The sequence below is a fragment of the Serinus canaria genome (genome assembly GCF_022539315.1).
Source record: "Serinus canaria isolate serCan28SL12 chromosome 7 unlocalized genomic scaffold, serCan2020 HiC_scaffold_29, whole genome shotgun sequence".
In the NCBI taxonomy this organism is placed as follows: domain Eukaryota; kingdom Metazoa; phylum Chordata; class Aves; order Passeriformes; family Fringillidae; genus Serinus; species Serinus canaria.
In genome coordinates, this window is record NW_026108147.1 from 2241654 (window position 1) to 2264813 (window position 23160).

At 41.5% G+C, this 23160-nt stretch overlaps 1 protein-coding gene across 1 annotated transcript in view; it reads left to right on the forward strand.

The window, feature by feature from the left end:
• The window catches only part of SPAG16 (sperm associated antigen 16), a 286793-nt gene that overhangs the window by 137022 nt on the left and 126611 nt on the right, over positions 1–23160 (forward strand). Inside the window, exon 13 of the mRNA XM_050987617.1 lies at positions 1094–1279. Within this exon, the coding sequence (XP_050843574.1) occupies positions 1094–1279 (186 nt within the window). The remainder of the gene's footprint in view (positions 1–1093; positions 1280–23160) is intronic.

The window sequence follows — 23160 nt, forward strand, 5'->3', positions numbered from 1 at the left end:
TGTGTACCTTCCCTGGGAACCTGTTCCTTCTCTTTCAGCTGCCAGGGTGCTGAGAGGGATGGGAAATGTGCTCCAAGGACTGGAATCACATCTGCACAAGGAATGAGTGGGAGTGTCCATCCTGGCAGGGGAACAGGACAGGGCCTGCCCCGCCACTGCTGGTGGCACACTCAGACATGGTGAAGGTGCACTCAGTGTTTGCTTTTAATCCCAGTAGTAGAATCAGAAGCATGAAACAAAATGAAGGAAGGTATTTAAGGCCCCAGAAGAGCTTTTCACATAAGGCATAATTAAATTTTGGAATTCATTGACATAAGAGATTGCAGTTGCCAAAGGTGTGCATATGTTCCAAAATCAATTACTCATAGGGAATAAAAAAACCCATGAACTCTTCTTAAGCAAAGAAATCCTGAGCCACAGGCTAGGTCTGGGAGGGTTTAATAAGAGAATCACTCCACATACTTTTTCTAATTATTTTATTAAGAATCCCCTACTAGTTACATAAAATATTACAGATGGACTCGAAGTCTGAAGCCACATGTCCATGATTTAAGGAAATAGAATTATATTAGTTTATATCTGACATCTGGCCAAAAATAATCTGAGATGAACTCTGTATTTTTCATTTATGTAATGTATCAATGACCCCAAGAGATGTTGAATGTGTTTAAGTGTTCACACAAAGTTAGAAAAAACAAAATTAGGATGCTTTTGAAAAATAAATATATGTTGAAAATGGTATGAATTTGGAAAATAACAAAATATTCTTCCCTGAATCTATCTTATTGTATTTTGAAAGCTCTGGTTTACTCATAAATGAACTGCAAAATTTATTTGAAAGCCATATTTACTTTCCTGTGGGGGATAGCTACTTCCTATCTCCCTTTCTTTTGATAGTGTATTTATTAACATTTGTCCACTTCATGTACAGCATGTCAGAAAACTGTGCACAGTACAACTACAAACATTTCCAAAGATCATTTTTGTTCATTCATAAAATCAACAAATTGAACTTAACCTGTCTTTCCAAACAGAGTTAAATTCTTTTGCTTGATCATTTCTCATCTGTCTCCCGTTTTCATTCCTTGAGCAGTGGCACCCAGCTGGTGACATCGAGCGGTGACACCACGGTGCGGCTCTGGGACCTGTCGAGGAGCGGCTGCATCCTGACCCTGCGGGGCCATTCCCGTGCCGTGCTGGGCTGCTGCTGGCACTCCTGCGGGGACTTCGTGGCCTCTGCCTCCGCCGACGGCACCAGCAAAATCTGGGATGTCAACAGGTACGGAGCCTCCGGGCTCGCTAATTGACACCCAGGACTGTGGTTTAGCTGCCCATCCACTGCTGGAGTTCAGAAGGAATCAAAGGCAGGGTGGGAAAATCAGCCTCTGGATAAAAGGAGCTAGGAAGGACTTAAATTAACATCGTGCCAAAATGGAAGTATCTGCTTTCACTTGGCTCCCGTTATTCTTCACTGCTGGCGTTTTTTAAGGGAAGAGCTTAGTGGGACTTCGATGTGTAATTTGAATAAGTAACTGAATCAAACTCTCAGTAAGTTTTCTATATACTGTTTCAAGCTCATAAGTACACAACACACTCTAAGGTTAGCCAGGTGGAAATTTATTTTAGTCATTATCTGTGTTTCAGGAAGGTGACTCTTGGTTAATAAATCAACATATATCTACTTTATTATCCAGGCAAATGCATTTTTATGAACGTGCTTTAAAATATCAGTGTATTTGTGCTTACTAATTAATTATTAGTTCCTTAACTCTCTCCAGTTGTCTTCAGTTTTGATTAACTTACCCCTTAAAGAAATGGGATGGATTTATCTCTTTCTAAACTATCTCTCTACAAACCAGGCTCATGAATGACTGTACTGTACTAGGTCTGATCATTAACAGCTGAATGCCATCAGTCCACAGAGAAGTTTCCAATTCCATAGGCCTTTTCCCTGGTTCTTTATTATCCAGTCCTAATGGATTTTTCCATTTCCCATTGGTCTTTTACTTCCTTTGCATTTGAATGAGGTGATATACCCCTTCATGATTGTTGGCCACTGCAGGGGAAGAAGCTTCACAGAAAATTTCTTCTTCTGTTCCTTTTTTCTAAATCCCTCCCAGTCTACTGCAATTGCAGTGAGCCCTTATTGGAGACTTTTCAAACTGATCCAATTCATCCAGATTCCATTGAGAGTTAATTAAAACTCTGTCAGTATCAGATTTCCAGTCTTGCTTTCAAACCATGAATTGAGGAAGCATTAAATGATATTAAAAATATTGTTTTCAAAATGGGATAACTAATCCATCCTTTCATGAATTATTCCAAATTATTTGGGGAAGAAAAAAACCCAACTAGTTCATGCTTGGCAAAGTTCAAGCCAGCTGAGAGGTGGCTTCTATCATAGAAATGGTCAGCCAGTCCTGAGAACAGATGATGCTTCCACCATTACTATCAGTAAAAGGCATTAATGGTCAGTGTTTTCCTTAGAAATGGAAGCACTAAAATCAAATGTATTGTCACTTCTTTTCTTAACCTGTTATAGTTTTCTAATGCTTTGATTATCCTTTATGGCACATTCATGACCTTTAAAAAGTAATACTAACAATAGCTTTAATTTTATGTCAGAATGGGTTTGAATTTGCATAGACAAAGGTTTTGTTTAGACAGTTGAAAATGCTTTTTCGACTGAGGAAGCTTTTGTAGTCAGAGGAATCACAGCAAACCTTCACCACCAGCCCATGGTGCCTCCCACTCACACTCATCACCACCTCCCATTTCTGCCTCCAGTCTATCTGAGCTGCGCCTTGCCTGTGAAAATAAGAGAGTAACATCCCAGCCATGATGTGAAAGGCTGACTGTCCATGCAGATTCACTGAAACACCAAAAATTATGCAAAATCTCAGTGGCTACAGGCAGCAGGAAGTGGTATAAAAATGTGACATATTCTGATTAAAATAAGGTGTATTCAGAGAATGAGAAAAAAGCAAAGCCCCTGTGGGAGTCCTCCCTGCTGGGTTTTTGGTGTTCAGTAAAAGCCATGTGCTGGGTGCTGCTGCAGTGCCTCAGTGCAAAACCAGGTGAGTTCTGCTGTGCTGGGCTCAGGTGAGTTTGTAGAGCTGTATGTGGTGTAGGCACTTGATATGAACTGAGGGCTGTGCAGAAATGACACATTTTGGAAGAGCTTCTCTACAAGAGGTTTGATCACAAGATGTGGCTGTTTCAAACTTAGGCCATCCTGGTTCTGCAGAACACTCAGCTGGAGTTGGGCCTTACGCCCATGTTGGCTCATTCAAGTGAAAAATCAGCCTGTGCAGGATGTATAGCAAGGTTTGGAAATTAGGGAAGGCTATGGACAGATTAATGAGCTGATGGTTTCCATTGGATTGTTAAATTGCTGCTGTTAGATTGGGAGCTGCTCTACAGAAGAGCCTGCAGTGAGTTTGGGCTTGGCAGTGCTGGTTGCTGAGCTACCTGGCCCAGTGTGCAGCACTAATCCCAGCTGTCCCAGGCTGTCCCCTGGAAATGTGCCACGAGCCTGGAGCTCTCTGGTGTGATCACAGCCAGCTGGGCTGGCCACCACAGCAATGTGTGCCCTCCTTCAGCCTCCCTGGCAGCCTGGGGCTGTGTGACAGCAGGGACATGGAGCAGGCTTTCCTTGGCTTATGATTCTTGGAAAGTTAGTTGTCTCCCCATCCCCACAGAACAGGTGCCATCATCAGCATTCTTCCCGTCCAGATGATGCCTCAGGTTTGAGCTTTTATAGTTTTCAGATTCTGTGCTGCTTTAGTGTGCAGTTCTCAGCTTCATATCAGGGGATGGTGAGCTCTCTTCACAGAGCAGGGAGACAAAACAATTCCTGCTCCAGCTGGGGACCAAGGACAAATGATCCAAATCTCAGACCCAAGAGCACAAACAATGGTGGAAGGAAGAGAGAAAAACAAGCAGGATGGGACTTCATAGGCTAAAGCTGGAATTGGACAATTAACTCCAAAATGCAAATGGAGCAGAACTTCTAAAAGTGAGAGACCCTGTGACCAGGTGTCCATTTTGTGACCATTTTGGTTCATCTTGGGTGCAGCCCTGGCTGGGCTCTTGTGCTGCCCAAGGTGGATCCATTGAGGCCTTTAATAAATCCCTGCTTTATTCTTTAACTCTGTCTGGCCTCTGCTCTAGGTCAGCCTTCTCAAGGCATCACAGGTACCACAGGCTCTGAGCAGGGGACAGAGCCCAAGATAACATTCTTGTGGGATGATCATGATCAGGGATCACAGTTAATCTAGTGGTTTTATTCTTTCCACTAACAAGAAATTAAGATTTTATAAATGAGAGCTGTCTTTTTTCCTTAATATTACATATTTGGATGGATGCCTGCTTTCAAATTGAATGGGCCTGGAAAGCAGCAGATTGTAGGGGAAGAAAAGCAAGAAGGATGTCAGAGTTATCACTGCCACCTCTCTGAAAGAGGTATGTTTTTAAAAAAGGCTACAAATAAAAATACATCCATTTCTGTAGTGGGTGACAGTTGTCTTTTTATTTCCGAGCTTCAAAAAAGCCACTTTTATACATTAGGAACACACTTTTCTGTAAGTGTTGCTTTTGGAAAATATACAGCATTCTCTGTAGCTGCAAACTTGGTGTAAGAAAATGGGGAGGCTGTTTGCTATCTTTTAGCACCAAAATCCAAGGTGCAATTTGCACAATCATCCAAGCCTTTATTGGAGTCTAAAGACTTCAAGATTCAACATCTCTTGAATAGGAAAATGTTGCCAGAAGTTTTAATAAATTACAATTTAATAAATTATAATTCTTTGCCAATGATGAGAAAGTTCTGCCTTCTAAATATTTGAATGTTTTTTTCTTAGAACGTGAAATTACTGCTGGGGTTTTTGTTTGTTTGGGGGTTTTTGTTATTCACAAATGTTTTTCTTCTGTGTATAATGTAAGTTTGAATCATATATCAAGCCACAAATGACATTCCTTCCAGGAGGGTAGTGTGAGGTACCTTTGTAGTAAACTGTGTTCTTCTAGACAACTTCTGAGTCTTCTATTTAAGATACAAGCTGAGTTTAAGAAATAAAACAGAAAGCAAAGAAACGAGAATCCAAGCTCCTTCCTTTTTCCCTGGAAACAGAGACACAGGCTGAGACACAGCCATGATCTGAGTTACTGAAGGACTCAAGGGAGTCTGAGTTCTGCTGTTGGAACTTCCTGATGCTTTCTGCTGGGATCATTGGTTGCTTTTAAAGGAACTTTAAAAGGAAATGGTGTAACATTGGGATGGGGAGTGCAGGGAAGGAAGGAAGGTAATTTGTGTGCCTGCCATGGCTAGAGAAAATTCAACCAAAACAAAACAGCAATACAGGGACATATCTGCTACCTTCCAAATTATCCCCACTTCTTAATGATTATGGAAATAGGAAGTTGGAGGAGAAAGGGAGAGGTTTATCATTTGGGGCCAGCATTTTATGCAGCAGCATAGCTCAGGTTGAAAACATGCAGCCAGTTATGTTCTAGCACAGCAGGCAGTTCCAGGGGTGTTTTCTCAGACCATAAATTCAGCACTGTCAAAGTCATTTTGGCAGGATTAATTTCAATTATCCAGTGGTAAATATCATCAGAGATTTACAGCCTGATCTCTGATATGCAAATCAAGCTGAGCATCATATATCTCCTGTAAACACAGGAGGTTGTTGAGCTTTGCAGACATATGCTCGACAGCCAGTGTTAAATGCAAACATTGTTATTTATGCTTTGAGCTTGAGAAATTGTTTGCAGCAGTCAGAACAGCCAGAATTGGTTTTCTCCAGTTGATCCATTCTGCACTCTTTAGACCAGTTCTCCATTTTTCTCTACTTCCTTTCAGTAGTACAAACCATGTGGAATTAGGCCAGCCAGAAATGCAATTGTGCTGTCCTGCAGCAGAGCCCAGGGTGAGGATGTGTTTGTGATTTGGAGCCATTTCTGGTTCCCTAATCCATCACTCATTTGTTTTCTTTTTCCATTAACACGGCAATTTTTGTCTACGCATGGAAATTTCTCCCAGAATCAAATTTTATTTTAAAATTTTAAAATGTGTGTTTACCTGAGTCTTCAGTCATTTCTATCCATTGGTGCATTTGTTCAGGTGCACATTTTAGAAGTGACTGATAGTGATTATTGTTAATTCTCCTGTGCAGCCTCCAGGATAGTGTCCTATTACTGAGGTGTTTATATATTCTTTTACTTATTCCCAGATATACAAAAAAAATGGTTGACACTTCTTGCTTCTCTGCAACAAGACTGGACATTCTCACTTCCTTGCCCAAGTGTCAGATGTATCTGACATTAATTACTAGTTTATATATATATAATTCCTTCTTTTGCTCCAACACCCCTATTAAAATTATCTCCTGTTGTGACCTCTCTCCACTTGCTAACTGTTGTTTGTAGTTTCTTCTCATAAGAAGTATTTAATTTTGGAAAATTTAGGGTTAGTATTTAAAGAAATCAAGCAGGGATGGATTTTGTTTAATTAGAAGCCCTTGTCAGCTATAGCTTTCCTTGGAATGATACCATGCAATGACACCATGCAGTGATGGCACTGCCTGTGTTTTATTAATACACACCTTGAGTGTGTGCAGTGCAAGACATGGTTATGTTGATTTTAAACTGCTGTTATACTCTGGGGTGGGTTTTTTTCTCTAGTTTCACTAAAGTAATGATTTAATGTAGCTGGAGTAGCCAAGTGGACTGGTCACACTCTGCTTTGTACCATCAGAGCCCAGGGTTTAGCCTGGCTTCTCCTGCCACCCTTGACATTCATACTCTGCTTCTTTTTCATCCTTTTCCCTTAGGCAGCTTTGCAATGCAATATTTATTCACAGATTTGTAGGGGTTTTTTCACCACACCAAATGCGTAAAAATCTATTTCAGGATCCTGAAAAATCACCTCAGAAGGATCCCAAAGATTTTCTAGTTTCAAAATGGAGCTGTATTTTCACTTTTTGAATCAGGGTGGGTGTGTGTAGCCAGCCCTTTCCAAGATACCCCATTTGAGGTGTCTGGCTGGCTGCTCAGTGGGACACAAGCCACAGGCTCTTCTGGCCAGATCCCACCTTCAATTGATTCCAGTAAAAGTGGAGCTAATCCATTTCCAGAGAAGACAAATGTCCTCCAGGAAATTAGAAGGCAGGTAGAAGAACTCCGAGGAAATGTGGAAGGACCATTTTTGGGTAGTTTGTAATGTCTCTCCTGACAGCACGGCAGGAAGTGCTTGCCATTTTGATAAAGGAGAATTCCCTTTGGAATCCTCCAAGGAGCACTGGAGAGACAAGCTGCTATTAATCCTTCCAATCAAATCCAGGCCTATGCCCAAGTCTCCAAATTTATAATTATGCTACAATTCCATAACACATTTTTCAGGATCAGGAATGTCTAAAATCTCATTGATATAATTCCCAGAGAGCCAATTGTAAAAAATCAATTTGAAAATGAGAATTATCAAGGAAAAGATGATATTCAAAGCAGAGCTATTCAGTTAAAGGGAAGATATGGCTAAATCTTCATAATACTGGATAAGATGAAGCTTGAAATGCAAAACTTTACAGAAGTGTAGCTTGAAGTCAATGTTGTAAACTTAAATCACATAGTGGATTTAGTATGAGGCAATATGCATCAGCAATGAGAAACGTTTATTATGGTCACATATTTGCAGGTCCCAAAGGCCAGAAAAATCTTAGCTGATGCCCACGGAATGCCTGGGCTGGGGAACCAGACCATAATTTACATCTGGGGAAATAAACAAAGAGGTGAAGGGCTTTACTTGAGGCCAACAACTGAGGCCATCATTAAAACCCTGCCTTTCCATTCCTTGGGATGATAAAATTATGTCAAGATTAGTTGTCTTCAAATCTTCCTGTTGGGTGAGAAGAAAGAAAATCAGTATTGGATTTTCAGTTACAATATAGATCCATGAGAGATAGATGTTTATGTGATTATTAATTACTCTAAAACATGACAGGAGTTGTGTAACTTCTGCTGAAATGTTTGTATTGGTGGCTGTTGGCTACTAACATAGATAAATCCATTTTCTCTCTGGCTTTTACTGGACCCCTCTGTGGCAATTTAGCCTGTGCACGGGAGGCATATTTGAAGATCCTAGTAGTTGAAGTGATATTTTTTTTTTTTAAATTCAGAATATCTTGACTTTTTTTCCTAATTAGAAATGTAAGTGCTTTGCTTTCTGATTTCTGTACTGGTCTTGAGCTGCACAGCACAGTTTTTGATTAATGGAGGGGGAAAAAAATCAAGTTACTGCTATACTTTTTTAAAACTGACACTGAAGATAGAGGTGCCTTCTAAAATGTCTGAGTTCTGCAGAGATTTTGGAGTAGGCTTACCTGAGCTCTACCATAGTTAGCTACATAGTATTTATTTAATGAAAAGATACTTGAGAAAGTTGCACTTGATATACATTAAAGGGTGTTTCATTTTCTGATCTCAGAAGTCTCCTTGCTTCCATTGTTTCAGCCTTCAGTATGGCTTGGAAAAACATTCTAGATGCAACAGTTAGGGGGTTTTTATGTTCTAGTTCTGCTCCTTTAGGCCAAAGTCCCTAAATTATGTGCAGTTGGCTGAGAGGCTCCTGTTGGACAGCAGGAAGCTTCATTTGAGCTGCTGAGGAAGGTGTTCCTCTGAAAGTTGAACAGCTTTTCTTGGTGTCTCTCACTTGTCCAAACACCTCCTCAATTCCCTAGAAGCTGCTTCAGGAGCAGGAGGAATGAGGGAGGTAAAACTGAGGCTTCCTTCCACCAAATCCTAGCCAGAGCACCTGGCAGGTGCAAAAAGCTGAGTTTGCTGGGATTGTGTGCACTGGAGGAAGCTCAAGCACTGTTTTTTCCTCTTTTTGTCCTATTTGCAAGTGTGCAGTGTTACAACCTGCAAAATGTTCATCAGATCTTGACAGGGTATTTCCACTGTCCTAGATTCAGAAAGGATCAGCACTGAGGCACTCAGCACAACTGAAGTCAGATTATAGTTTTCCACTCATTATCCAGATGTTTTCTTTCTCCCTCACGTTACAGTCACTCATTACTGGCAGCCTTTTCTTTACCTAAGCTTTTTTCCTGAAAATACTGCCTTACAGTATCTCCACCCAACCAGAAATTAATTGTACCAACAGAGTAATTCACAGAGCAGTGAAAACTGTCAGATATTATTACAGAGCTCAGGGAAGACAACAGCTCATTAAAATTATGTATCTCCATCATCACTCCCACATCCTGTCAGTACCAGTTAGTGCAAATAATACACACACAGTCTGTGCTCCACAATCAAGTCACCCAAAATCCCCATGTGCTGCAGCACTGGTAATTGTAGCTTATTTCTCTTCTTGTCTCCCAGTGAACTAAAAAGAGCAGGAATGCATCTTACTATTCATAGCAGCAATACTCTGACAGACAAATCCACATATCCACCTGAATGTGAGCTGGTTTGAGCTCCTGATGTCTCCTGGTTTGAAATCAGCTGCATTGGTCATTTGATTTCAAAGTAGAAGTCTGCTGCAGTGGATGCCTAATGCATGGAAATGCCTCTTGTAATTTTTCAAGTTCTTGTCTTCTGGCTCCAGGCAGTCTTCAGACATGTCTATGTGTGATGCTTTTGGGTTTTATTTTTCTTCCTTTTTATTGTCTTCTTTTAAGGGTTCAGATGTTACACAAGATCATTTTCTCTCCCCAATGGTGGAACTCTAGTTGTGCATCCTGTTAGAGCAAACTCTCTTAGCCTCAGCTGGAAAATGAACACAAGTCACATCTTAGTCCTTTAACAATTAATTCTTGCATACAAAGAAAGTGCCCTGGGTCTTTAATTGGCATTGGAAGACACTGAATTGTGTTTGTACTTCCTTAAAATGTCAATAAATACTGTTCCCAATAGTGATTTCATTTCTCTGGGACACTTTTCAAAAACTTGAGGTTTATTTCTGTCCTCACTCCTTACACTTCCCTAAGTTGTTGGACTCCTACAATAACACAGCTTGTCTGGTGCCCTGTGTGGGTCATTCTTTGAGAGCCATCTCCAAATGCTCAAGCAGGCTGAGAGCTGTAAGGTCTGTTCCCACCTGATCCAAGTGAATACAGCAGACACGACCCCTCTGACATTTCCCAGGAAAATCAGGAGGGGTTTTGCCTTGGTGGAGGTGAAGATCAGGATGAAGCAAATAAAAAAGTTGGCAATTTCCCTTCTGCACTTCCCTATTTGTAGGTTTTCTGATGTGAATTGAGACACATCATCACACAAAAATCTTGTTCTAGGCTGACCAATATCTTTCCCAGCTAGGAATCAATTCACCATCTGCAAGACAATTTTTATGCATCTCTTTACTGAACTCAGAGCCTGCAAGGGCGTGTGTCTGTGGGAAACCTATGAAATATGTATTGGAATTATCCACTTGATGCAAACCCAATGAATTTCTTTATATTTTAGTGTCCCTTTCAAGCACATTTCTGTCACCAACACAAACATTCTACATAATGGAATCTTAATATGGAGACTGCAGTAAAATGTCAACAAAATTTGTGAATTATTTAATACAGAGCAGACAGTCACAGAGTGTTTCTGTGGCATAAAGGGCACAGGAGTTTGCTGCACACTGGGAACACAGCTGTAGTCACACTCATAGCCCTGCTCTGAAATTCAAAAGAAAAAGTAAAAATACTCTGTGTGATCTTCTGCAGTGATGTTCTCCTCCTTTAAAAGCCCTTTTTAGATTTTTTTATTTTTAATATCAGGCTTTGTTTCACAGTAATACAGATCTTAGCTGACTTTGGAAGGTTAAGATTGAAATGAGGGTTTGGGGACACTGAGATCCCAGGTGTGAAGTTAGCAGCTGGCACTGTGGGTTGATGAAAACCTAATTCTCAGTGTGTCAGCCTTGTAAGTGATCCATATCAGCTGATCACTCATGGCTTGACAGTACTTGGATTACATATTCAGTTGTAAGCTGAGCTTTGCTGTGTGCAGCTGAAGATTTCAGTGGGGATTGCAAAGGCCTCTCTTTCCCTTTAGAACAGTGGAGACTCTTCTCATCCACTGACACTTATTTTGGCTGCACACTGGGATTACACAGGTGTCATAGAGATAATATAAATCTATTGATGGAAAATCATGCTGTTAACAGGGAAAGTTGGACCAAAAAGGAAAGTGAACCAAACTGTCCACATCTAGGTAAGGAGGAGACAAAATCACTCTTGTATTTTGTGTTTGTGTCTCAAGTGAATCTTTTCCTTCCTCCAGCTGTTGGCAAAGGGAAATCCAGCCCTTTTCTCCCTTTTTTTGGGGAGTGGTGGGAGGTATCCCTGGGAATTTAGTCTTCCCATTCTGTGCTCAGGCACTGATCTAAACAAACATTCCTGCACCTGTAGCTTCAGTGGGTGGACCAGGCTCTTTATTCTTCACTCCAGCAGATGCCCATTAGAGAACTTCCATGGCACTGGTTTTGTTGTGGCTCCATGTCTAAGAGCACAGCAAATCCATTATTCATAATCCCTTCCCAAGTTCACAAAGCCATTGAATTGTGCTGCATGACTCCTTAAAGCTGCCACCCACTCAAATCCATTTTATTTGGACAAATAAAGAAACTCTGCACTGAAGAAAACCAATTTGAAAGCACACTGAAATTCATTTTCCTCACTTAAATATTGAAGTGCTTATATTTCTTGCATCTCAGCCTTGTACTGTTTTCAAAAAGAATTTGCTTGTTTAATAGGTCTAAAAAAGTTTCAGTAAATTTAAAATGTGGAGGAAAATAAACTAACACCTGATAAGAGTCACAGTGCTTTATATGGGTTGGGATTAAAGGCATAGAAGAAATAAATTAAAAATAAATTAAAAATTACTAACTTAATACACACAAAAAAAATTAAAAAGTAGTGAAATTAAATTATGATGTGCCAGTACTGCTTTCTCTGTCCTATATAGAATTTCATCACTATAAGCCAGACCAGAAATGGATCCTGAGGTAAAATAATGAAGTATTTGTTTGTTTTAGGGGTTTTGGGGGATGCAGGGGGTTTGCTGGACTCAGGTTTGGTTGTTTTTTTGAGGGCTAAAAGCTGATTTGAGTCAGTTTTATGGCAACTGTGAGGACCTAGTTGAGTTCTCTAGATTTATTCTGCTGGCCTCCTGTGTAGTTCTTGTGTCAGTCTTTCCCTTTTGTTGGTAGGTTTCCAACAGTGGTGTTTTGAAGGAAGGCAAGAATTCTGTGCTAGTGCAGGCCTGGGTCATCCACTGTGCAAATGAATGCAGCTCCTGGCAAACAGACCCTGAGAGCCACTTCTTGTTCTCCTCATCAGCTGCTCCCTGCTTCTGGTGACAGCACAGAACAAGTTCTGAACAAGTTCACAGCAGAAGTTCTCCCTCAACAGCTGCTCCACCCCAACCCTTCATTTAACACACCCAGAGCTGGAGCTTTCAAAGAGCCCAAGGTGTTGATTGATAATGTGTTGGTGCAGCCACACTGTCACAAGGGAAAATCCCATGATTTGGGCACCCAACAGCTGCAGGAATCTCAGACTCTGCACTGTCCAGACAGCTTGGAAATCTCATCCTAAATATGCAAACTTCTAGAGAACATGACATGATAGAGCTTGGGGGGATGAACACAGTAGGCTTTGGTGAGGTATTCTGGGCTTTAGTGTTACAGGAGTGACATTTTTTAAAAGTGTGCTGTTATTCACTGTTACAGACTTAAACTCTTGTTGAAAACAATTATTTCTTACATTGTCTGGGAGTTTTTAGAAGCAATAGATCAGATCAGCCTCACAAAGAAAATGTGTATTCCAGCATAATGTAGTAAGTTTATCTGGTCTTCTGGTGTAAATATATTTCAAATTTTGTTTTTCATTGTCGCATTTGTTCTTTTCTGTGTTATGTCTCACCAGTCAGTAGCTTTGCATATAATGCCATATTCTTTATTTATTAACATGATTGTGTTGAAGAACAAAATAAATGATGACAAGGAAGAGAATGAAAGAAATAACCAATTCTGCAGGGTGGTTGGAATGCACCATTAAGGGGATCTGAATGTGGAGTGCAGATGGTTCATCTTCTCCACAATATTTTCTTTGAACAGCAAAAGCCTAAAACTGCAAAATAACCTGTTCAAATAGTTCTCAGATGAGCCTTAATATAAGGACACAAAAAATGAAACCACTTGACAGTGATCCATCAAAACACATGTGTGCTGTTGTCTTTAAAAGCAGGGAGGGATTGAGACATCTGCATTTACTTGTTCAGGGTTAGCCTGAACAGGCAGGAGTTTTAGAGGTAAAGTCCTTGTAATGAAAGCAAAAAAGAAGACACAAATAATAAGATCATGACAGCTTCATCTGGAGTGTGGAGCAGGCCATGAGCTCAGCACTGCTGTCAGCTGATGTGGTAATTGAGGAGAGCCCTCTGGCACAGGGGAGAGGCTTTGCTTATTCAGTGGCAGAACTGCTGAGCAGCAAACACACTGCTTGTCCTGGCCTGCTTCAATGCTGCATTATTGCTGAGCCTGTGCTGATCTGATTAGCTCAGACCCCTGGGCCTGGAGGGGGGAGGAGATAATTGTTTCATGAAACAAGGCTCTGGGTTTCAATAAGTCATTTCTGAATGCTCCTGTCTTCACCTGTCCAACAAAAAAATCCCCTGAGGAAACTTGATTTGCAGAAAGTGCTGAGCAAGGGTAAGAGTCAAAAAATAATCTAAGAATTGCCATGTACCTTTCTGAACCTGAATGTACCTTGTTCCTGCACTGAGGTCTGGAATTCTGGGATAGGTGGCTTGGCTTTCTGTGTGTTGCAAGGAGACACAGGCATTTCCAAGGAGGAGTTTGTGTTCTAGTTCCTGACTGAAGGACTGAAACAGCATTTTGTTCCAGCACTGTGAAATACAAGAGCTGACCCTGGAGGGGACCTGCTGCAGATCCTGCCGGTGCTGGCAGCACTGGGCTGTACAAAGCTTCTCCTTTGGCTGATGGAATTTCTTTTCTGCATGCAGACAGACTTGATGGAAAAGTTAGAAGCCATAGCCACAAATGGATGGTTTGATACGTGGGTGTTGATTTTCCAGAGGCAGAGGAAAGAGCTAGACCTGGATTTTGAAATACAGAATGCAAGGTGTGTTCTGCATGGACATTGGGGTGGGTACCAGTGTGGGACCAAATCCCCCTGGTGTGTTACAGAGGTTCTGGGAATGCCCAGAACATTCCCATTAGTGTTAACAAATGGATGATTTCTGACTGGCAGCTGGGGTGAGAATTACTAATTAAGTCAGGATTACTTTAGAGCATTCCCTGGCATCACTCTGGTAGGCACATTTTCAACCTTGTAATTGACTTGGTCTGCTTTGACCAAGCTGATGAAAAGGGCACTTATAATCTACATTTGGGATATAAAAGCCTAAATCTTTTTCTGTCCCATGACTTTCAAAGTCATTTTTATTGACCTAACTCTACCCCTGGGGAAGTACAATCCTTGTCACATGAAACATAATCCAAATTTGAAACATTTAAAAATGCATCTCACTTCTGAAAAATCTGGATTGTAAGTAACAGGCTTCTGTTCAAACTAAAATTGCAGAAATAAGTTACCAACATTTATTTGGAGCCCAATTTCAATAGAAAGTGAGCTTTTGCAACAGCTGTTGCCATGAGCTGAAACGTGCCCTGTGCTGCCAACAATCAAGTGTTGAGCAGTGAGATTTGAAAGATACTTTGATGAGCTACAGCCAAGCCTACATAGTAAAAGGAACTGAAGAATATATTACAATCTTACAAAAAGACCATAGACTATTCTTAAGTAGAGATTTTAAGTCCTTCAGTCTTACTGTTTTATCTTGCCTTTAAAAAAATTAAAGCCTCACACCAAAACCCCTTCATCTAGAATCAGAAAATACAAATAATAATACTTCTCATAGAACACTTCATTAGTTCAAAGAAATGCAAGAAAATAAGAGACTAAATCTTCAGTGTAATAATGAGCAGATTCATTATTCATGTTTCAAGCCAATAAAAAAGCAGATAGATTATTGGCAGAGTTTTCACACCTTCTAATGAAAGCCTAAGTAGAATATTATTAATTCAATAACTTGGTCTTTTCACTCACAAAAACATATAAAGCTATTGTCAATCATATTTAGTATTCTCAACTTTTATCAAAATAGATCCTGAGTTGGGGTAGTATTGGAACCAATCAAGTACCAAATTAATTGATTATATTTTTTTTTGCCTATTTGTGCCACAGAGTTCCAACCAACCATGGCACAGGGAGAGTCTTTGTTCTGTAAAGCCCACCCTGCCACTATCTGTGTGCACCTGCTACAGAAACATGGTAAAAAAGAAGGTTTTTAATATTTCCCAGGCTGGCATCAGGCAGCCAGGCCTGTGTCCAACACCACAGCAAGCAGTGGTGGCCTCAAAACTTGGTGCTTTTTTGTCTGAGAGTATTTTTTAACTCAGTGCTGCATCTGCCTGGTAGAGGAAGTTTCCACGTGCTCAATAAACACACAGCTTCTACTTAAATACACACAGTAGAGCTCTGCCAGAAAAATAAATACAGGGCTATAATTGGCTACTTTTCCACTAATACATATTGTGTTACATAAATTACCAGGAATTGAGGCAAATAAGCACTTTAATCCCAAAGGTAAGGCATGAAGTTTTGCAACCTTTTTCTCCTGCATTCACAGCACTCTCTTTCAAGGACTGTGATTATTTGGCTGTTATCTAATTTCACTGCAGAATAGAAACCTGACTGGAGCCTTGCTTTCTGCTGGTTAATTATAAATTTATTAGGGGAATTTTGCCAAATGTCCCTCTCTATTAGACCTCACTGAATCTGAAGTTCAAGCTATCAGACTTCATTGAATGTAATGCATTGCCCTCTTTTTCTGCTCTGCATGTGGTTTTTTGTATTTTTTTGTTCTCAGGTACATTCAATTTTCCCTTTCTGTGTATTATTTGCCAAAGAGGCTCTTTCAAGTTATAGAAATGGGACGAAGTAATTTTTAGAACAGCAAAATATGGAAGGAGGCAAGGTCCCTGGAGATGAAATGAATTTCCAGCACAATCAAATAGCTTTCCTGTCCTGTTTGGGTGTTGCTGTTGACAGAGTATCTTGTTAACAGCCCAGAATGCCTCAGGGGTAGGAGGGGAATGGGAGGGTGTGGGGTGGGAAGGGAAGGATTAGAGAAGCTTTTGGCCACCTCCCTGCTGTGGGAAGGCTTTAACCCTCTGGAGGTCTCACAAGAGTGAGCCCCAAGGTGCTTGGGGCTGGGCTGGGAGCACGAGTGTGCTCACGCCTCATCCAGTGTTACCCACATTTAAGGACCAGCATGTTCAGGCACTGCCCTTCAGCCTTCTCTTGGAGTTTTGCTAAAAGTGGGGGCTCCCAATAAGTGGAAGACAAATTTGGAGCAGACTGGAGGGTACCTGGAGGTGTAGGTGCATCCTGTGTGAGCACAAAGCCCAGGGTGTTCCTTCCCCCAGCAGGGCCAGGAGAGGGTTGGGACTGCACTTCCCTCTTGCAGGAGGTGGAATCTCTTCAGCTACTAAATCCTGGTGGCTTTTGTTGCAGTTTCCAGCAGGAGCTGCAGCAGAGCTGGTGAGAGCTGAGTCTTTACAAATTGGTGTTAAAGAAAAGCTGCAGTGCTCAGTTCAGCTCCTGAAAAGGGAGAGGAAAGGAGCCTTGCTTGATCTCAGAGAGGAAATCTGCATTCTCAAAAACAAACTGCTGCAGGTTTTCAAAACTTACCAAGCAAGTCAAAAATGTACCTGTTGACATAATTTATTTCCTGCCAGTGGAAGGACACAATTTGATGCAGTTCAGAAACTGTGTTTTAACAGTCTGACTGTTCACAGGGAGGTCTGAGAAAAGGAATTACAGATTTACAAACGTGCTGAGTCAGATCAGGAATGTTTGTTTATATACCTAGAAGACACTAATGAAACATATGTATAATTCTGGGGCTCTTTCTTCCTTGGCTAAGCCTTCCTAGTTGGGAAACTTAACTTTGCTTTTGGTAGGAGGAGGAAGACAAGGACAGAGGAAGGGGGGAAATCACACCCTTGCACTCATCAGTTAAGTCCATCCCCCTTCAGAGATGAGTTTCCTTTTACATGCTCAATTTCCTGGGCAGCAGAGCAAAGTGTGAGCTGTCTCCTGTGGTGACAGAGCTGGATCTCATCCTGCTCCTCCTGACATCAGTGGCAGAGCTGGATCTCATCCTGCTCCTCCTGACATCAGTGGCAGAGCTGGATCTGATCCTGCTCCTCCTGACATCAGTGGCAGAGCTGGATCTCATCCTGCTCCTCCTGACATCAGTGGCAGAGCTGGATCTCATCCTGCTCCTCCTGACATCAGTGGCAGAGCTGGATCTCATCCTGCTCCTCCTGACATCAGTGGCAGAGCTGGATCTCATCCTGCTCCTCGTGACATCAGTGGCAGAGCTGGATCTCATCCTGCTCCTCCTGACATCAGTGGCAGAGCTGGATCTCATCCTGCTCCTCCTGACATCAGTGGCAGAGCTGGATCTCATCCTGCTCCTCCTGACATCAGTGGCAGAGCTGGATCTCATCCTGCTCCTCCTGACATCAGTGGTAGAGCTGGATCTCATCCTGCTCCTCCTGACATCAGTGGCAGAGCTGGATCTCATCCTGCTCCTCCTGACATCAGGGGCAGAGCTGGATCTCATCCTGCTCCTCCTGACATCAGGGGCAGAGCTGGATCTCATCCTGCTCCTCCTGACATCAGTGGCAGAGCTGGATCTCATCCTGCTCCTCCTGACATCAGTGGCAGAGCTGGATCTGATCCTGCTCCTCCTGACATCAGTGGCAGAGCTGGATCTCATCCTGCTCCTCCTGACATCAGTGGCAGAGCTGGATCTGATCCTGCTCCTCCTGACATCAGTGGCAGAGCTGGATCTCATCCTGCTCCTCCTGACATCAGTGGCAGAGCTGGATCTCATCCTGCTCCTCCTGACATCAGTGGCAGAGCTGTGGCTGCTTCCAGCAGGACTGGGATGTGCTCATGGTGCCTGTGGGGTTCAGTCCCTGATGGGAGTGATGACACCAGGGTTTAGTACTGAATCCTGCTTCTGCTCCCTGTGAGCTCAAAAAGTGCAAAAATTCAAATTATTTGACAGCAAATTTCACCAGATTGAGAAACTTGTGAGTAGCTCTGCAAACTGATCCTTGCCAGGGAAAGCCTGACTTGGAGCTCTGTTGAAATCAGGGGATTGCTCCTCATTTTGCAGAGCACTCTGATTGCAGCGATTAAAATGTTCCACAAGTGCTAAATATCAAAATAAATTACACAGAGAAGGTTTAAATTTGTATTTTCTTTCTAAATGTTTCTAAATACTGGAGGAAAAATGTTTGCGTTGTCACAGAAGCTGAAGTAATATCTCCTTCAGCACTGCATTTTCCAAGTGTCAGACACTGGTTTGAGTGAGGGCACAAATGAATGTTCACAATTGGAAGAGAGTTCCATTTTATTTAAGTATAAGCAATAATTGAACAAAGTGTTTCATATTGACAGCATCATACTTCCATGTATCTTTTCAGAAACAAATGTACTTTCTAGAGTAAGTGTCCTCACATGTCAGTGTCTCAGAAAATGTGTTACATTTGGTGAAATAATGGGTCCAAAAAAAAAAAAATCACTGTCATAAATGATGGCAGGCACTTTTTACTGAAATACTGGTAGTTTTACATTCTTGACATGAATAATTGGATGTGTCATATGTGAAGCTACCTAGAAATAAAATAGAGGTCATAAAATGTAAAGACATGATAGGATGCATTTATAACAGCATAAACCAAGCTGGCATTTTAATGTCTTAAGCCAGCCCATTTGCTACCCTTGGCCATTGATCTTGGCTGGGAAAGTTCTATGCCAAATTTAAACAAATTTTGGAGCTAAAGCCATGCTATGAGAAAGTGATAGGGTTAGGTTTTGTTAAAAAGATTCTCCTTTTGACTGTTCCAGTTACAGCCCAGTAGGAGCACTGGAGGCTGGTTGTGGTGTCTCTTTACAAATCTTCCTCAGAAATGCTGTGTCCACCTTCACAGCAGGTGACTTTCAAGTTACCCTGAAAATTGTGATTGCAGCTCACACAGAACATTTCTCAATAGACCAGAGAGAGAGTTTAGTTTAGTGTTTGCTTCATTTCAAAGAGCAGTTTTGGGGAAAGATAGTACAGTTTGGGAGTTCCTGTTTGGGGATTCATTATTTAATGAATTCCTCTGGAGGTGTGGAAAAAGGTGTGTGGGAGAGGCACTGACTCCAAAGAACAAGCTCAAAATCTCATTATTTTGATTGGCTGTATAGGTAGTTTTAATTACCATGCTTGAACTGAGATTCAATATGGCACAGAAATAAAATAAGTCATGATGGCTGCCTAAGTACTCACTGAAATGGTATCACCCTCCACTCCCCCCATTTTTCCAAACAGAGCTGAACATAGAAACCACATGCTTAAAAAAAAAAAGAAAAAAAGCCAAGAAAGGGGGCAAAAAAAATCCAAATTCTATAGGATTGCCAGCATGCATGTCTAGGGTGGTTTTTTGAAACCCTAAAGTAGCAGAAGAGTCGGCCACATCTGCTGTGCCTCGTGGCTGTGGTTTGCATGGCTGGCACTGAGGGCAGGCTGGGCACTGCTCTGTTCTTCCTGAGTTCTACTGGGGAAGTGTGCAGGGCAAGAGGAGCCTGCCCACTGCCTGTGTTCCCTTTCAATTACTGCACAGCCTCTGCACTATCTGACTGGGGCATTTTTTGGCTGCTGTTTTATATTTGTGCAGAGCCTGGGAATATTCACTGAAGTCTTATGTAAGTGGAAATCTTTCATTTCTTCTGTTTTCAATGCAGTTTTACTGAAAGCCCTTTGGAAATGGAATGAACCATTCTGGAATGGGATTTTCAGAAGAGAAGTCTCTAGAAATGAAATCTTCCCAATCTGTTGAGTTCATGGTATCAATATTGGTATGGTTAATTGAAGCCAACAGTCCTGGCATGGATGTACTTCTGGATTAGTATCTGTCCATATTTGTTTGAAACTCTTAGGAAACATCCAAACCTGGTGAGGTAGAATGAAGGCTGATTTATTGATGGACATCACTATCTCACTTGGATTTAAGGGAGAGGAATTGACTGCAGAGAAAAAGAAAACATTGAGGATAATTAGTCCTGTACAAACACAGGGAAAGGATGAAGGTTGGAGTGGTATCTGAGTGATGTTTAACATGCAGTCTGCAAAATACTAAACTACTGAGCAGCATCTCTCTCATGACATCATTTATTGAGAACCTCTTGAGGCATCAGGATTTGTGCCAGTGTCCAACCTGCTGCTCATACATGATCTCTCTGTCTTCTGAACAAGGATGTTCAGAGGTTGTGAGGCTCATATCCATGAGGCTTTGGGTTCACAATGAGAAAAATACCCAGTGCATGGAGCTACAGAGTTATTCCAATGTAGAGAAACTTGTTCCATTGGATAGGAACATGAACCTGCACGAAAAAACACTGCAGATTTATTCTAATGTAGAGAAACTTCTTCCATTGGATAGGAACATGAGCTTCCATGAAAAAACACTGCAGATTTTTCTAATGTAGAGAAACTTCTTCCATTGGATAGGAACATGAGCTTCCATGAAAAAACACTGCAGATTTTTCTAATGTAGAGAAATTTGTTCCATTGGATAGGAATATGAACTTCCATGAAAAAACACTGCAGATTTATTCTAATTAGATAAACTTCTTCCATTGGATAGGAACATGAACTTCCATGAAAAAACACTGCAGATTTATTCTAATGTAGATAAACTTCTTCCATTGGATAGGAACATGAACCTGCATGAAAAAACAGGGTGATGCTCTACCCTTCACATCAACTTCTTTTTTATTTTTGTGGAAAAAGAACATCTAGATAAATTGCTGCCCTTTCCAACCAGAAGATAGCTGGTACAAGACAATCTTGCTGAAATTATGTCTCAGCTGGACAGAAAGATGAATTTATTTTATGTAGCACTGGGGAAAGGTTCTCAGAAATATTCAGTCAGTCAGTTATCAGAGTGGTAAATGAGATCTCGAGAGCCAGAGCTCATCAGAGTGCAGTGATAGGGAAGTGGGAAGGAGAGAGGCTGCATCAGGGCTGGGTGTTTGTGTTCCTGATGGAAAAGTGCAAATCATTTCCTTCCCTTCTGCTGCTGTCATGGTCCATCACATCATCAGTCCATTTTCACCTTGCTAAGGGATTCTGAATGGGCCTTCCTGCTTTGGCACCTAATTATTCTCTCACAAGCCTGTTCTTGCAGCCTGTCTGCCTGGGATGGTCCAGATTTACATCAGGGCCTGACAAACAAAATATCTTTTTCTCCTTTAACTGCCTCCCTTTTCCTGTGTTCTTTCACCCCAAGCCCAGTCAAGCAGGTTGAGGGTATTATTCTTCTCCAGCCTTTGAGGAGGGCATAGACACATCTTGTTATTACAGGAAAATATCCCCTTTCTTCCAATGGAGCTGCTCTCACACTGTGGTATGGAAAGCTGTCTATGTTCTAAAAAATGTAAAGTAACCACAAACAAAATGCAGCAGGATTTTCCTTGTCAGAAAGTGTTCAGCAGCTCAGAGCCTTTACATTGGAACATGGAAGCTAAAAACAATTGGGAACCTTTAAAAAATGGCATTCCTAGGCACAAATAAAAGTGTGAGATCTGAGAAGGAAAAGGCATGTTTGTGGTGTAAAACATTGCCATGAGACTGTGAGACAAAAGAATTATTTTACTGAAGTTATTTTCCTGTCATATATCTGATCATGAATATCAGACACCTTGTGCACCCAGTTCTAACAGCCAAGCACTTTATGTCTAGTTTAAAATGAGTCCTTGTGACAAAATAATACATGTAATCTATATAACAGATAACACTGGGTGGTATAATGTATTATCTATGATAGAAAAACATAGATTCTGTAAAATGATACCAGTGCAATCTAATATTTCTTTGAAATCTATTTCCTGGATAATATTTCTCCTCAGAAGCTACTTATTTCCCTTCTGCTTTGCCTTTGTGGGGACAGGCTGGGTGTTCAGCACAGGATTTCATTCCAGAATGGCACATGGAAAAGGAGTCCCTGGGTTGGATCAGTGCTCAGGGCAGTGTCCATCCCAACCTTGCAGCTCTCCTGGCCTGCCCCTCACTGCAGACACTGCTCTCCTGTGCTCGTGGTACAGAACTGGCAAGAGCTCTGAGAGCCTTCTGGGGACATACAGGCAGGGGGAAAAAAAGGCAGAAAAATCACATCTTTAATTCCCCCCTGCTGACAGCTTCCTTAATAAATATTGTAAGAAATTCCTCTGTTAAGAGCCACCCAGTCATCTAATTTGCAAGCCCCAGTGATATATTCAGCAGCCAGCTCCAGGGAGGTGTGTTCCTACTGTCAGAATCACATGAGCAGGGAATAAAATTCTGAGCTCTTGCTGAAAGCTGCAGTAATTTATGATGAGTTGTTGGCTTTTATTTTTTCATCCTATTTTTGACTCAGCTGAACAAAGAGGATAGAACTGCTACTGAGTTTACATTGATTAGTTTTTTCTACACTATGCTCCCCTACCTGTGTGTTTTCAGAGGATATAACAATACAAATACTGCACATTTAAGTTTTACATATATCTGAAGAAATCATGGAGTGATGCCCTTGTTTAATAATCAGTGATGGATCCTGGGTTATTTCCAATCATCCTCCCTCTTGACACACTCCTGAAGGAGTTAAGGCTTTGCCAGTCTGCTGAGTTTAAGTAATCCCAGACTTGTCTGTCACCTTCTGTGTTGTCTGGATGGGGCATCCTTGGGCTCTTCCTTCTCTTCTCAGCTCCAGCTTAAGGAATGTTCTGCTCTGGTGTGTGCACAGAGCAAAATCCAAAAAGTTTTCATGGAATTACAGCTGGACAGCCAAGGTCAGGCTGTTGGTGAGAGGACTGATTCTCCACAGCAGTGTCATCATGGTTGTGCCCAGTTTCCTACAATGGAGTTCCATCTGTATCAGGTCCATCCCCTCAGCTGAGAAGGACCAACAGTGTTGTCCTAGAAATGAACTCATTCAAAGAAAACAAAGCAAAGAGGTGAGAAAGGCAGCCCAAAAGCTCT